This window comes from Pan paniscus, chromosome 13, assembly GCF_029289425.2.
Source record: "Pan paniscus chromosome 13, NHGRI_mPanPan1-v2.0_pri, whole genome shotgun sequence".
Classification (NCBI taxonomy): domain Eukaryota; kingdom Metazoa; phylum Chordata; class Mammalia; order Primates; family Hominidae; genus Pan; species Pan paniscus.
In genome coordinates, this window is record NC_073262.2 from 119,277,385 (window position 1) to 119,293,414 (window position 16,030).

Sequence of the window (16,030 nt, forward strand, 5' to 3'; positions counted from 1 at the left end):
GCACGCAGTACTTACTTAGTGTTTATCTTTCTTAGCTAAGCAGATTTGCACATATGTGATAGATGACTAATATGCCTATGTTTGCATATATTGCATCTATATGCATATATATGATAGATGACTAATATTGTCCAAATTGTTTTGTGAAAATAAATTGAAAATGCACATAAAGGTTTTATTTTCCCTCTTAACATTAGGTGTCTGAGATCTAATGTTGACATCCGTAGGTCAGAGATATTCTTTTTAACTGCTATATATTGTTCCTTTGTATTACCCTACTGGTTTTATTTATCCATTCACCTGTTGAAACACTTTTGGATCTGGTTGCTAATAGTGTTTTTACAACTACAAATAATGCTGTAGTGACCATTTTTGTACATGTGTCCCTGTGCACATGTAGAGAGAAGAATTGCTGGGTCAGGCACATTCTTCCCATTCCCATAGTCCCTGGTTCAAGTTTGAATCAAAGCACAGTCTACTCACTTGGGCCTCAGCAACTAGGTCACCTTGCCAGGTTCCTGGATGGCTTTAGTTGAACCCAAGGAGAAATGTTTGGGACCCGTGGAAAGGAGTGAAAGCTGATAGTGCTATTTGCCATCTTGATATCAATTTCTTTGGCTCTTCAAGGACAGCTTGGCTCACGGGGCCCCAGAGGACCTTGGCTGAATTTGAGCATGTTTTTGTTTTCTCAAACTGTCTGCCTCAGCCCTGACCCTCCCCAGGTCTTTGCAATTCCAGGAATGACCCTGATGTTTATAAAGGAGCCCTTTGGAGAGTGCACAGGCAGGGAGGCTCTGGAGAGGCTGTGCTGTTTCTGCTCACTCGGGGGGAGCCCGAGATGAGATGGCAGCATGAGGGCATACTCTAGAAACCTCCATGACGCCTGGCCAGGAGAGGCCCCTCTGCATGTATCCAAGCAAGCATATGTGTCTGTTTACAAACCCATGAGTGGATGAGCTTATAAGGCTGTGTCTCTGCAAAGCTTGTACCCGAGACCACCTCTCTTGAAAAGAAGAGGCATTGTTCTCTCCTCACCAGGAAGTTCTTCAGGAAACAGACAGAACAGAGAGAATCACAAAGGCATGGGGGCCTGGCAATGCCAGAGCTTGAGAGGAGAGGTATCATTCAACATACAGATTCCTTAGTCCTTGCCTCTGACTTTCTGGGGCTGGGGTCCAGGGCTCTTATTTTTAGCAAGCTCATCAGATGATTTCTGATGAAGAGCTATGTTTGGGAACTTCTGACCGGGTCTAATTCCCTGAATTTACAGATGAGTACACTGACACCTGCACAAGTTGAACACCCTGCTTAGCATCACTCAGAATCCCAGGGGTGGTGGTGAAGTCAGGATCGAACCTCAGTCCTTCCTCCCACACTGGGACTGCTTGGCCAAGGCTTCGAACCCAAAAGCTGGTGCTCCAAAGGAAATCCAAAAAGAGTTTGCAGAGTGGTTTGACGTGGAGGGGATTCATCTGCCAGGTGGGGGCTCTCTGCCCTCCCTTGGTGGTGCATCATCTCCTGTAGGTGTTTTGTCACCGTGGAAGGGCAGTAGCCTGTGCCTATTGGGCTTGCCACTCAACAGAGGTCACTGAGTTCTTCCGCACTCAGCTGGGTGATTGGCCTGTGGTAGCTGCAGGTGGAGGGAGATGATTCTCAGAAGAGAAAGGCCAGTTCTTGCAGTCGTGTGATCTTATAACCTAGGGGACTTGTGGATCTGAAACATCTGAGAAGGCTGTTTGCAGTTATTTACTACCACAAAGGAAACTGGGAGAGGAGGGACCACCTGTTGGAAAACCACGCTCAGAAGTGACTGGTCTGTTGCTGAAGGATGGAAGGATGTCAGGTGTTGCATGGCTGGCTCCCTTGCAGGAAGGAAGGGCTCAGGGGGTGAGAAGGAATAGGAAGGGAGTTTACAATGAATGAAGCTGGGTGTCCTCAGGAGATAGATGGACCAGTTGGGGGGATGTCATTAACTAAGCTGGAATGTGTCCTGAGTGCCAGCCTATACCGCGACAGACATCTGTGCACACTATTCAGAATTCCAGTGTGAGCCCTCTGACCTTTTGAAAAAAAAAGTCAGGGGAAGACACATAAACAGTGTCACTCACCCACAAAGTCTCAGGACCTCAGGTTAAACTTTAGCTAAAGAAGTAACAAATAGAACCCCCATTTTACCTTCCTCTTTCCTAACTTCTGCCTCCCTCCCTACCACCAGCATGGCCTGAATTACTAATCCCAGCCTGTTGGTGGGCTGTGCTGTTGAACATAGTGGCCACATGCTAGATGGAGTTTGGTGACCACCATCAGCCATCCAAAGAGGACTGGCTTCAAATTCTCTCCAACAAAAGCTGTTTCTTGTATGTGCTGGCGTGTTTATGAGCCCTGTCTCAACTGAGTATGCGTGGTGATTATGAGCTACTGCCTGGCCTCCTTCCCTTTGTCCCTCCCGCTAAATTCTGTAAACAAAGTTAAAGTAATTTAGGCAAATTCATTCTTGCTTAAGGACTTCTATTAAATGGCAGAGAGCTTTGATATTTAGCAATGTATAAAATTTGTACAATCAGAACCAAGCTTTAGAAGAAATATGCAATAGATCATATTGCAGAACTCTCTCATGACTCATTTTTTCCATGCATTTGGCCATTCTACAAATCAGACATTACCTAGCCTTCCCCTCACATGGCAGATATAACTTTTATTTATCCATTCAAGAAATTGATTGTTCACACATTCCTTTTTCTTTGAGACAAGGTCTTGCTTTGTCGCCCAGGCTGGAGTGCAGTGGTATAATCTTGGCTCACTGCAAGAAGTGAACTTCGCCTGCTGGGTTCAAGCGATTCTTGTGCCTCAGCCTCTCAAGTAGCTGGGACCTCAGGCATGTGCCACCATGCCCAGCTAATTTTTGTATTTTTGGTAGAGACAGGTTTTTGCTATGTTGGCCAGGCTGGTCTTGAACTCCTGGCCTCAAATGACCCGCCCACCTCAGCCTCCCAAAGTGCTGGGATTACAGGCATGAGCCACCATGCCTGGCCACCACACATTTTTTTCTAAAGCTTGGTTTTGGCCACAGTGAGAGTTTCTTGGGCTGTCAGGGGTAAAAATACCATGTCTTGTTTAACAGCAGCCATCATTTTAGCCGAATTTTTTTTTTTTTTTTTGAGACTGAGCTTTGCTCTTGTTGCCCAGGCTGGAGCACAATGGCGCGATCTTGGCTGACTGCAACCTCCGCTTCCCGGGTTCAAGCGATTCTCCTGCCTCAGCCTCCTGAGTAGCTGAGATTACAGGCATGCGCCACCATGCCCGGCTAATTTTTATGTATTTTTAGTAGAGACGGGGTTACTCCATGTTGGTCAGACTGGTCTCGAACTCCTGACCTCAGGTGATCTGCCCGCCTCGGCCTCCCAAAACGCTGGGATTACAGGCGTGAGCCACCGCGCCCCGCCCCTTAGCAGAATTGTTAATATCATTTTTCAGACTTGAGAAATTAGAGCTCAGAGAGGTTAAAGGTTCTGACTCGTGAGTGAATCTCAAGGGGCAGCGCTGGCATTCAGGGTTCTTGACTGCTGGGTTCATTGCTCATTCCAGTTTGTTAATGAATCGTCCACTGCTATGGATATTAATGGAGTCGTCTAGAGAGCACGGGGAGGAGGATGGTGGTTAGTATTTATTCTGTTGCCCAACATATGTCAAGGCTAAGTGCCTTTTGGGAGAAATTAACAAAGACGGAGCCATGTGAGTTTTCTGCCCAGCTAGGGTGGAACCAGGAAGCTGCGGCCAGCCTTCATTCCCCTGGCCCATTACTCAGAATTAACTCTTGAAAGGCTTGGACTGCTATTACCTGTTGCAAGAGGTGAGTTCATTGGAGGAATGATAAGTTCAGGGTTGGCTTAGATCATCTCTGTGGTACTCCTCTTTCCCAACCCTGCTCTTAGATTTTAAGATACTCATAAGATAGGAGGAGAAGGCTGGAAAATGGTAAGTCTTTCTTCAGAATAAAGAAAAGAAGAAAGAAGAGAGACACATGAGCTGTTAGGAAGATGTGATTGTTCTAGGTAGGGAAAAGGTCTTGTTTCCTCACCAGGTCTGGATAAGGACCGGGGCCACACACTCTGAGGTGGAAGGACCAGGGAGGTGCTTTTAGATTCTTGGGGCTTAGTTTCCTGAGAAAGCTTTTTAAGGTCTCCCTTAGATCAGGAATCACCAATTTCCAAATAGAGCACTGAGGTCAGAACATTGTGCTAGGAGAAAATGAGACTTTATGGGAGTCCGTTTCTATCAAACACAAGAGTTTGATTTGTTGAGTAAGATCATTGATGCAACAAACAGGATTACATTGGAAAAATGAGCTGTGCCAAAATTAGGTCTGAAAACCTGGGTATGAATGCATAGAAGTGAACAATAAAGGCTCTTTCTCTTGGGCTGTCAGCTTCCAGCTGCTCTCCTTGGCTAAATTAGTAAGGGTGGGCCAAAAGACAATGTAGGGACCCCATGATAATTGTGAAGAATGGCAGAGAGGTTGTGTTTGCTCCTGTGAATTCAAATGGTAGTCCATCTGGGCTCAGGTTTGCCATCTGTAAAATGGGACAACGATCCATTTCTTTTCATCCCATCTGGCTTCCTCATCTCCAGCTCTCCTCTAGGGGTCTTAGGTAGAAAGGTGTGGCAGTCTACCCAAGGCAGGGGTGGGAGTTCTCCCCTGCCCTTCAAGCCCCCGACTAATGGCTCTGGGGTTGTCTGTCATCTCCCTGACTTCTCTTTGGAAAAGCTTGACCTTCTATATGTGAAATCCCTTGCTTCTGTGTTGACCCATTTCCCTAGGTGCTATGTAGGGAAGAAGAGCTAATGCTTACTAATCTACAGAGAAAGTCTCTTCAGGGGCCTTGGAGGTTTCTATCAACCATTTCTAAGCCCATGAGCCTTTTCCATTGATGTCATTTGGGGTTGCTAAGAACCATTTCTTATAGTGACCTTTGCACCATAGCCCATGGAGTTGCATACATAAGTGGTTGCTTAATAAATATTATTCTGAACTTAACTCTCTTAGGCAGAAAAAAAATACAACTTGGTATTTTTGTTCTGAGGGCAAATTCCATCTCTAGCTGGAGTTCGACATCTGGAATGTTTTCCTGTGGATTGTTCTTGCAGCCTATAAGAGGATATATGGGAAGAACTTGGTAACGTATGATGATGCCCTTGTCTGAGGGGAGGAGGGGCGCTATGTGGGTACTTCCCTGGTAGGCCGGAAATGGAAGTGGCTAAGAGCTAACCCCATGTGTGCCTACTGTGTGCCAGGCCCTCTCTGTAGATGCAGGCAGCATCTCTTTGGATCCTCCCAGTTGCCCATAGGAGGTGCATACTGTTTGTCCCTTTACAGATGAACAATGGAAGCACAGAGAGCTTAAGAAACTTGTCTGGTGCTGCACAGCTCAGTAGTAAAAGCTTGAATTCCAACTCAGGCAGTTAGATTTTGGGGTTTGAATCTCTTTGGCTGGGAACAGTAACAAGGAATGCAGGCTTTTCTCAGCCTACAATGCTTTCTGATCTCTGCCTGGTCAACTCTTTCATTTCCCTTCCCTGGGCTTCTACTTCAAGATGTAGAGTTCAGATCTGGCTACGGGATTTGAGTCCAGAAGCCTGTTCCTGAGAAAGAAACAGATGCTGATGCATGGTCTTGTTAAACCATCTTTAAAAGACCTTGCATCAGCAAACCAGGCCTATGGATTTCTTCATCTTATTGGCATGTTCGTTGGCACTGCTGAGATCAATAAAGAAATGGAATGAAACATACCCTTGAATCCAGGTGGCCTCTGTGAGGGTGGACAAACTTGACCTTCACCTCAGAGAGTTTGGGACATCTCAGGGCAGGAAATCAACTTTGTCCTCCTGGAGGAACACTGCCAAGTTGACCCCAGCCTCCTGGGACCTGGAGCCAGGGTTGCATATGACATCTGTGGGCCCTGGACACTGCCTCTGTGGGCCCTTCTATAAAAACATATATTTTTAAAATTTAAAAATTATTATTTTTCATTTTTGAGACAGGGGCTCACTCTGTCACCCAGGCTGGAGTGCAGTGGCATGATCATGGCTCACTGCAGCCTCTAACCCCTGGGCTCAAGTAATTTCCCACCTCAGCCTCCCAGGTAGCTGGGACCACAGGTGTGCATCACCATGCCTGGCTATTTTTTTATTTTTAGCAGAGACAAGGTGATATAGTTAGGCTTTGTGTCGCCACCCAAATGTCATCTTGAATTGTAATCCCCATAATCCCCAGGTGTTGATGGAGAGATCAGGTGGAGGTAACTGAATCATGGGGGTGGGTCCCCCATGTTGTTCTCGTGATAGCGAGTGAGTTCTCATGAGATCTGATGGTTTTATAAGGGGCTCTTCCCCGCTTCGCCTGGCACTTCTTCCTGCCACCTTGTGAAGAAGGTGCCTTGCTTCCCGGACCTTTGGCTTCTACCACCATTGTGAGTTTCCTGAGGCCTCCCCAGCCATGCTGAACTGTGAGTCAATTAAAGCTCTTTCCTGTATAAATTACCCAGTCTCAGGCAGTTTTTTATAGCAGTGTGAAAATGGACTAATACAGTCAGGCGTGGTGGCTCATGCCTATAATCCCAGCACTTTGGGAGACCGAGATGGGCCTCCTGTGGCAAGGAGTTCAAGACCAGCCTGGCCAACATGGTGAAATCCTGTCTGTACTAAAAATACAAATATTAACCAGGCGTGGTGACGCATGCCTGTAGTTCCAGCTACTCAAGAAGCTGAGGCAGGAGAATTGCTCAAACCCAGGAGGCGGAGGTTGCAGTGAGCCAAGATCGTGCCACTGTACTCCAGCCTGGGTGACAGAGCGAGACTCTGTCTCAAAAAACAAAAACAAAAAAAAATAAAAAAACCATATTTTATAACTTGTTTAATAAATGCAAATGTATTAATATTATATATTAAGACTTTTTAACCTAAAAGTTATTTTTTTTTTCTGATGTTAATAGAAATAAAAATATGTCCTAGGCACTGTGCCTCCAGAGCCTAATGGACAAGTTGGCCCTGCCTGGCGCCTTCGGGCCCGAATGCACATTTATCTGTGTGTGCCCCTCTCCTTTTTCAAATGTGTTTCCAGAGATTGCAGAGGGCCTTCTTCTGAGGATTAATGTTGGATTGACCTCTGGGACGCAGCCAAGGGATGGTTCTTTGGCCACTGTCTGTGGTACAAGAGGGCTTCGTGAAGAGGGGAAGCTGCAGGCTGAAAGTCCTCTAGGAAGCCCAGGGAAGATCCTGTGCCCTGTCCCCAAGAAACTGTGGACTACTGTGGCTGCAGATGGAAGGGTAGCGGAGGGGTCTTAGCTGTGGATGTGGAATATAGTGGAGCTAGATTTGCTTTATATGGGGCCTGGAGCCATTTCAGCAATGGGCTATCAACTTACAGGTCTTGGGCTAAAAGCCTGACTCCAGAAGAGTGATTCTCACCCTGGGCAGTTTTGCCTCTCCGGGGCCATTTGGCAACGAATGAAGACACATTTTTTTGTTGTTCCAACCTGGGGAGGGTGCTACTGGTTTCTGGTGGGTAGAGGCCAGGAATGCTGCCCAACATCTGGAGTACACTGGATGTTCCAGGCATTGAGTTCGGGTGAGTGGATCCTTCCCAGAAGCTCCTGGATAGAGCTACACATGAGCTGCCTTTCCCGTCTCCAACCAGACAACGTGTTGTTATACCATAATAGAGACTGTCTGCCTTCACCCAAGCCACTTCCCAAGAGGGCAGAGCCAGGTGAGCCTCTGAGCATCACAGACTTCATGTCCACAGATTGGAGAGTTCCAGAAATGGTGGCAGGGTGCAGTACCAGCAGACTCCCAGAGCTCCTGTCTTCTCTAACACCCTGTGAGCAGAATGCGGTGTCGAGGTCTCCAGAAACCCTTTCTGCCTCTGTGGGCACAAAGCTGGGTAGGGTGCGGTAAGCAGGGTGATGCCAAGGGTGATCTCAGGTACCAAGGGTTCGGGTGAGGGTGAACTGGAGGTTCCCACTTCATTTTGTCTTTCTCATTTTGATCCTGAGTAGCTGGGATGGAGGCAAAGGGCTCTTCTCTGTGTTCCAATGCAGGTGGTGGAAGTGGGGAGACTTTCTAGCTACTTTGCTCTCCTCCTGTGTTTTTGGTGTCTGCAGAGGGCAGGGGCAGGGAGCTTGAGATGGTCCCATTCAGATCTGGGGACAGAGAGGCCTGTCTGGGAAGGGCAGCAGGGCGGAGGTGGGGAGGCTGGGGATGAGTGCGTGTGCTGCACGGCATCTGTGTGCTGCGTTAGAGGTCAGTGTTGAGATGGAAAGTTGACTGAACCTGATCTCTTCTGTTTGTTGTCCAGGTTTGTCTGATCTCAGACTTTCCCCGGCCTTTCTCTTTCACCCTTTTGTTTCTGACCTCCGGGGTCCATCTGAAGAGGGAAGGGGGGCTCTTCTAGGAGGGTGTGGACCTGGTGGCACTGAAGAAATCTGCCGCACGGTGGGGTGACTCAGTGTCCCTGTTCTTGGGAACCTGGCAGGCAGCTGAGCAGGGGGACTCACTCAGCCTGCCTCTCCGGGTCTCTGGGTATCTGCTGCTCTCCATGTGGAGTTGCACAGAGGGCAGGGCAGGATGGATGAGGAAAGCTGTGGGCTGGTGCCTAGGTCTGATTAGACATGGTGGAGCAGGACTCCAACCTAGCCTGGAGGCGCACGCTAAATCGGCCTTTTCCTGCCGGTGGTGCTGGGCTGCCGGGCTGCTGGAACAATTTAATCTGTGCTGGCTTCATTTATGGTACAACCCAGGCTCCTCAGAGCCCCTGTGGGAATAACCATTCTAAATAAAATAATTTTCCAGGTTTCAGGTTTATACATTTAACATTTCAATTTTTTTTTTTCTGAAGTTCAACAATTTTGGATAAAAGTCTTTTAAAATGATGAATAGGTAGAATTTTAATTCCCTCCCCTTTTTGATGTCCCAAGATCATCGTCATCAACGTAATTCTTGTTTTGGGCTGTAAGACATGGAAATCCCCAGGGTTCATTGAGGGGTGTGGCATTCATTGTTTGCCACACACAAAATGTACCCGGAGTTTGTATGTTTTGTTTTCTTAGTGTCCTCTTTCCTCTCTGCCATTTGATCCTTCTTGCTACTGTCCACATGCATTCCTTCTTTGTCCCTTCAATTTTGTTGACTTTCTTCTGCGGTGGCCTTGGAAACCAGACATCCAGAAGCCAGGCTTCCTGGAGCAGCACTGTTGTGAACTGTCTCGAGGCTTCTCACGAGATGATTCTCCCCTCATCTTGAGTGGAAAGTGCCAACATTTGAACATGCTCAGCCGTGGTAACAGCTATTAGGACAGAGCTTATTTTCCTTGGTTTCCCTGTTCTTGGTTGGATTCCATGCTGCTGAAGTAGTGGATAACTGGGGCATTCATCATTGTCATCATCATCAGCGTAATAACCAGCAGCAACATGGATATATAATTTCTGTGCTCCAGGTCGTCTTTTATTTATTTATTTATTTATTTTTGAGGCAGTGTCTTGCTCTGTCGCCCAGGCTGGAGTACAATGGTGCGATCTCAGCTCACTGCAACCTCCACCTCCTGGGTTCAAGCAATTGTCCTGTGTCACCCTTCTGAGTAGCTGGGATTACAGGTGTGTGCCACCACACCCAGCTAATTTTTTTGTATTTTTAGCAGAGATGGGGTTTCACCATGTTGGCCAGGCTGGTCTTGAATTCCTGACCTCAAGTGATCCACATGCCTCAGCCTCCCAAAGTGCTGGGATTATAGGCGTGAGCCACCGTACCCGGCCTAAGTCATCTTTTAACTGCTTTTCTTTCGGCATACTCTCAACAGCTCTATGAAGAAAGAACTGTTATTATCCAGCAACTTACAGTTAAGAAAGTAGAGGCACAGAGAGGGTCTGTGTGGGGAGAACACGTGCAGCTGATATAGAAAATGGCAGAGCTGGGATTTAACCCGGCTACACCCCTTTAACCAGAGCTGCTACCCTGGGGATGGCGTGCTGGCTTCTAAAGGAAGCTGCTGCATGGCAAGTGAAGACTGACTAGTTCTCAGGCTTGGAGGGAGGGGAAAGGACAGGGACAGACCCCCACCAAATGTTCCGTATGCTGGGGCCTATGCTGGGCACGCCTTGACAGCAGGTGCTGCTGGAGTGCCAGCACCCGGTGCTGTCCCTGGCATGGAAGAGGTGCCCCCTCCCTTAGTTGGCGAGTGAGTGAATACTCTTGTATAGAGTTACTCTAAGAATTATCCATTTGTGTTCTAAGGGCTGTAAGTTTTTGAAGGTGCATTAATGGGGAAGAAAAAATGTGCAAGATTGGTTGAAAAACACCCCTCTGCACCCACCCAGATCTTGTTGGGACCTGCAGGAGAGCAGCTCTGGGTGGGATGGTCTGGGGCTGTTTGCCGTGTCTCCAAGGGGTTGGGGCTGGGGCTGGGCGGTGTGAGGCCCTGCCCTTCTGGAGCTTGCTGGGGCTTGTCTCCTGGTTACAGCTCTGCCGTGCGATTCAGATCCTCTCTGCCTCCTTTGGCTGGACGTGCCTCAGCCAGAGTGAGACTGTGGCAGGCTGGAGCAGTTTTCAAGGCCTCCTTCACCTAGGCTGTGCATACAAAAGGTTGAAGAAAGTATAAGGAGACTTAATGGACGCTTGTTGGACAGACATCACGAAGCTTCATGCCCTGCAGTAAGCTGAAGCTATGAAGTCGAAGGAGTCATAGTTCCTGTTCTTGGGGCTCTCAGTATAATGGGGTTGGGGTGGGCTGCACAGACAGACTTGGGAACGAGGGAATGTCAGTGTGGCAGAGCTGTAGCTGCCTCGGAGCAGCACTATGGGACCTTAGGCAGGGCCAGGTGGGCAGGTACAAAGTGACAGCAGGGGGATGCTGGGACCAGGTTCTGGGTGGCGACGTGGCCTTCCACCTTCTCACTCCTTTGCCATACATGCTGCAGCCCGGTGATGTCTGTGGCACGAGTTTTAAAAAACTCAACTAATTGGTGCTCTTCCAGACCACAAATGAAGAACTTTAAACTGGGGGTTATAGTGGGAGAATTTGGGGGGGTCCCAGAAAGGACTTAAACCTATTCCATGGTCAGGGCCTTTCAAATGCATTCATCCCTCTGTGTGCCTCTGTTCTGCCCCAGCCTTGTAAGAGGGTCCCTGTCATTCTTCTAGAGCCAGACAGCCTGATTTCAAATCCTGAATCCATCGCTTTTCAGATTTGTGATCTTGGTCAAGTAACTGACCTCTGTGAGCCTCAAATTCTCCATCTGTGAAAGTTGGGGAGGGTGCTAGTAGTACCCACCTAAGAGTTAGGGTGAAGCTGAAATTGATCATCCATATAAATTTCTCAGCACAGGCCCTGACAGGCCATCAGCACTCATTAGCCGCGCGTCATCTCCACCCTCATCATCATTACGGTCCAGGTGGCTCCCGGAGGGCACGTCTCTCTGGGAAACTGGACCTGGAGCTTTTCTTCCCTTCCTCTCTTGGCAGACAATGGCGATGACCACTCAGAAGGAGGCCTGGTGGAGAACCACGTGGACAGCACCATGAACATGTTGGGCGGGGGAGGCAGTGCTGGCCGGAAGCCCCTCAAGTCGGGTATGAAGGAGCTGGCCGTGTTCCGGGAGAAGGTCACTGAGCAGCACCGGCAGATGGGCAAGGGTGGCAAACATCACCTTGGCCTGGAGGAGCCCAAGAAGCTGCGACCACCCCCTGCCAGGGTCAGTGAGGGTCAGGTCTGGTGGAAGGGGTGGGAGGACAAGGAAAGTGGGGTCTCAGCTGGAGGAGGGCATCCTAATAAGACCCTCATCTGGTGTGACCTGTAGGCAAAGCACTTTTCTTTCCACAAACATAGTTGTGGAACATAGTTAGTGACCTTTGGGGCAGTCAGTATCTCTGGCTGTGAAATAGACTGGACATGTGGTTTCTTGATGTTCTTTCCTTCTAAAACCTTCACATTTCTGTATGGTTTTGGAACATAGACACAGAAAATGAATCCCAGAGATGAAGACAGAGTCCCTGAAACTTGCTTACTCTTTTTTTTTCCTCCCCCTGAGATGGGGTCTCACTCTGTTGCCCAGGCTGGAGTGTAATGGTGCCATCACACCTCACTGCTGCCTCCAACTCCTGGGCTCAAGTGATCCTCCTTCCTCAGCCTCCTGAACAGCTGGGACTATAGGCATGCACCACACCTGGCCAATTTTGTATTTTTTGGTGGAAATGTGGGTCTCACTATGTTGTCCAGGCTGGTCTCAAACTCCTGGACTCAAGCAATCCTCCCACCTCGGCCTCCCGAAGCGCTGGGATTACAGGCGCCAGCCACTGCGCCTGGCCTGAAACTCAGTCAGTCTTGTTGCCATATGCTTCTCTCACTGAGCTACCCCTCCCCTCTTTCCTGCCCAGCTCTGCCATCTTGGGTCCTGGCCCTGGTTGGTTTTATGGAAAGAAGTGGAGCTTGGGCATGGGGTGGGGGCATAGAGACTCGAGACGGCCACTTGGATGGATATTTGGAGGCAGAGCCCATTCTGACACATGAAAGCCACGGTCACAGAACAAGGAGAGGAGTGAACATTCCCATCCATACAATTTTCTTTAGGGGCTGGGGTTGGGCACCCAACATGGCAGGGAGATCCCCGGGCAGGCTGTCAGAAGTCCCTGTGCCCCCTGCTGGCTGTGTGACCATGGGAAAGTCCCCTCCCTGTGCAGCAGCTTCTCCCTGAGCTTGCGTCTGGCGCGTGCTTTGTGGGCCTGCTGTCCTCACTTCCGGCGTCCCCTGCTGTCTGTGCGTGCAGACTCCCTGCCAACAGGAACTGGACCAGGTCCTGGAGCGGATCTCCACCATGCGCCTTCCGGATGAGCGGGGCCCTCTGGAGCACCTCTACTCCCTGCACATCCCCAACTGTGACAAGCATGGCCTGTACAACCTCAAACAGGTGAGCATGGTGCCAGCCTGGGCCGGAGCAGCTCCTCCTCAGCCCTGGGCCCCAGATGTGCCTTGTTTCTGCCCCACCCGCCTATGATCCTCTGAGGTCTGAGCTGAGTGAGAGACTCAGACTCCTGTCACCATGGGGATTGGGGTGCCAGCTGCCAGGCCGGGGAGGGTGCAGCTCTTCTCCCTGCCTCCGACGGGTCAGTTGTTGGCTCCACTTGCCCAGCCGCCCACCGGCCTCACTTGGAGTCCAGGTTGGGAGGAGACTCTTGGAGAAGGGAAGTGGCTTAAACCAAGCATCTTTGCTTTGATCGGACATTGACATCACCTGGAGCTCTTCCTGGGCCCGCCCCCAAATTGCCATGTGGTAGGTCAGGTTTACAGCTCTAACAAGCCTCAGGTGAGGCTCATAATCTGCGAGCCACACTCCCACCATCATTGATTTCAACCACTGGCCGAGTTGTCTTCATGGTTTCGAAGTATCTCAGGGAATGAAGAGTCAGGGATGGAGAAATGCCATTGGAATGATTCTGAAAAGCCATCTAGAACACCATTGTAAATACATTGGAGAAAATGAAGTTTAAGTAAACCACTCAGGAGCCCTTCTCCCTCCTCTTTCCACCTAATGTTCATATACATTTTAACAGTCAGTGTGCATATGCAATATTTTCCCTGTAACATACTTTTTTTTTTTTTTTTTTTTTGAGACAGAGTCTCGCTCTTGTCTCCCAGGCTGGAGTGCAGTGGCGCGATCTCAGCTCACTGCAACCTCCGCCTGCCGTGTTCAAGCAATTCTCCTGCCTCAGCCTCCTGAGTAGCTGGGATTACAGGTGCCTGCCACCATGCCTGGCTAATTTTTGTATTTTTAGTAGAGATGGGGTTTACCATGTTGGCCAGGCTGGTCTTGAACTCCTAACCTCAGATGATCCACCCACCTCGACCTCCCAAAGTGCTGGGATTACGGGCATGAGCCACCACACCTGGCTGGGCATTGGGATTTTTATAAAGCTACCCTGGTGGTTCTAATGGCAGTCTGGGCTGACCTAAAGTGTGGATGTGTGAAGCCAGGACATGGGAACAGGGCTCTGCTGATGGCTTAGGGGTCTCACCTCTCCACCCCCTTCACCATCCAGGCACCTTGACCCTCTAAATATTAGTTTAGTATTAAAAGCTATTTGTGTACATGCCCCCTAAATGTAAGCTGGCTAACTCCATTTGGAGCTCAGAAGAAAAAGTCTCGATCACTTCTCGTGGAAAACAGGCTGTCTGCTGCACCTTTGGGTAACTAAGGTGATTTGCAGGAGTAGTTAGCTTATGCATTAAAACAGAGACCTTGGAGTGGGAATGCCTGGCTTCCATCTCAGCTGTGCTTCTTACCAGCTGTGTGACCTTGGGCAAGTTGCTTAGCCCATCTGTGCTTCAGTTTTATCATCTGTAAACCAGGGATAATAATGGCATCTAATTCACAAAGTGGTTGTGAAGATTAAATGACTATATTTGTTAGAAACTGAACTAGCAGTGTGTCTTTTGCTCACACAGTGCCTGGCACACACTGATTTTGATTGCAACATGAGGTTTTACACCTGACGCTATGACTAAGCTTCAGTATGCTGGGTCCCCCCCACTGGATGGGACCTCCTTGAGGCTGGGGACTGAGTCTTTTCATCTTCGGGTGTCCTGAATGGCCTTGCTAATCAGAGGGGTCCCTGGGCGGGCAGCATCAGCATCACGTTGGAGCTCGCTAGCGATGCAGAATTTCCAGCTCTCCAGGGACCTACTGCATAGGAATCTGCATTTTATCAAGGTTTCCTGGCGCATATTTGAAGTTGCGAAGCTCCACCCGGCAGCGCGTGGGTAGCTGCGAGGGGTGGCTGCTCAGTGGACGCCGGGTTGAGGGACGGAAGGAAAGTTGCTGGCTGCGGGCTCCTCCATGCTCTTCTCCTCTCTCCCCAGTGCAAGATGTCTCTGAACGGGCAGCGTGGGGAGTGCTGGTGTGTGAACCCCAACACCGGGAAGCTGATCCAGGGAGCCCCCACCATCCGGGGGGACCCCGAGTGTCATCTCTTCTACAATGAGCAGCAGGAGGCTCGCGGGGTGCACACCCAGCGGATGCAGTAGACCGCAGCCAGCCGGTGCCTGGCGCCCCCGCTCCCCGCCCCTCTCCAAACACCGGCAGAAAACGGAGAGTGCTTGGGTGGTGGGTGCTGGAGGATTTTCCAGTTCTGACACACGTATTTATATTTGGAAAGAGACCAGCACCGAGCTCGGCACCTCCCCGGCCTCTCTCTTCCCAGCTGCAGATGCCACACCTGCTCCTTCTTGCTTTCCCCGGGGGAGGAAGGGGGTTGTGGTCGGGGAGCTGGGGTACAGGTTTGGGGAGGGGGAAGAGAAATTTTTATTTTTGAACCCCTGTGTCCCTTTTGCATAAGATTAAAGGAAGGAAAAGTAAAGTGTGTGTCTTTTGCCTGAGTCTTTGGGGTTTTCCAGGGAGAGATGTGGAGCCTGGCCTAGGTTGGCCTACCCGCCAGCATCCAGCTTTGCCCCTGGCTCCTAGGAAAATAGGAAAGGCTGTTTCCGTTTCCCATTCATGAAATGGCAATAAGAAGGAATGGGAACCTCCTGAATCCAGATCAAACCCTCCAGTGCAGCCCCAGGACTCCCAGGTGAGGCTTCTGCCCCCATGTGGCCCCTGCCTGGTGCTGTACAGGGGCAGGATGAGTCACGGGGTGGGGATCGGGGAGATGTGGAGCGTGGGTCCGGCTTCCTCCCTCCCACATTCAGATAACACTGCAGTGGGAGATAAGGAACAGGAAACGTTGGGATTGGGGTTGTCTGGCCCCTGAAATAAAGGAGGCTCCCTCCTGCCCAGGGTGAGACATTTCCACTCAGCCCCCAAAGAAAGGGAGTAGGGCTGTGGTTAACTGGCTTATTCATAAGGATGACACCACTGAGAATTCAGATGCTGCTCTCTAAGGGGCCCAAGGGATTTGGTCTCCAGAGCAGCAAATATCAATTGAAACAAAGGGCTGTGAGTGTGTCAAGGTGTGCAGGCTGAGGGACTGTGGAAGGAGGCACAGAATG

General features: G+C 49.7%; 1 protein-coding gene across 2 annotated transcripts in view; it reads left to right on the forward strand.

The window, feature by feature from the left end:
• The window catches only part of IGFBP2 (insulin like growth factor binding protein 2), a 33,070-nt gene extending 17,671 nt beyond the window's left edge, over window positions 1-15,399 (forward strand). For both annotated transcript variants that reach the window (XM_034955101.4, XM_003818692.6), the window contains exons 2-4: window positions 11,512-11,741; window positions 12,813-12,953; window positions 14,903-15,399. In XM_034955101.4, the coding sequence (XP_034810992.1) occupies window positions 11,568-11,741; window positions 12,813-12,953; window positions 14,903-15,067 (480 nt within the window). In that variant the 5' untranslated portion in view covers window positions 11,512-11,567 and the 3' untranslated portion in view covers window positions 15,068-15,399. The remainder of the gene's footprint in view (window positions 1-11,511; window positions 11,742-12,812; window positions 12,954-14,902) is intronic.
• Window positions 15,400-16,030: the final 631 nt, after the last annotated feature.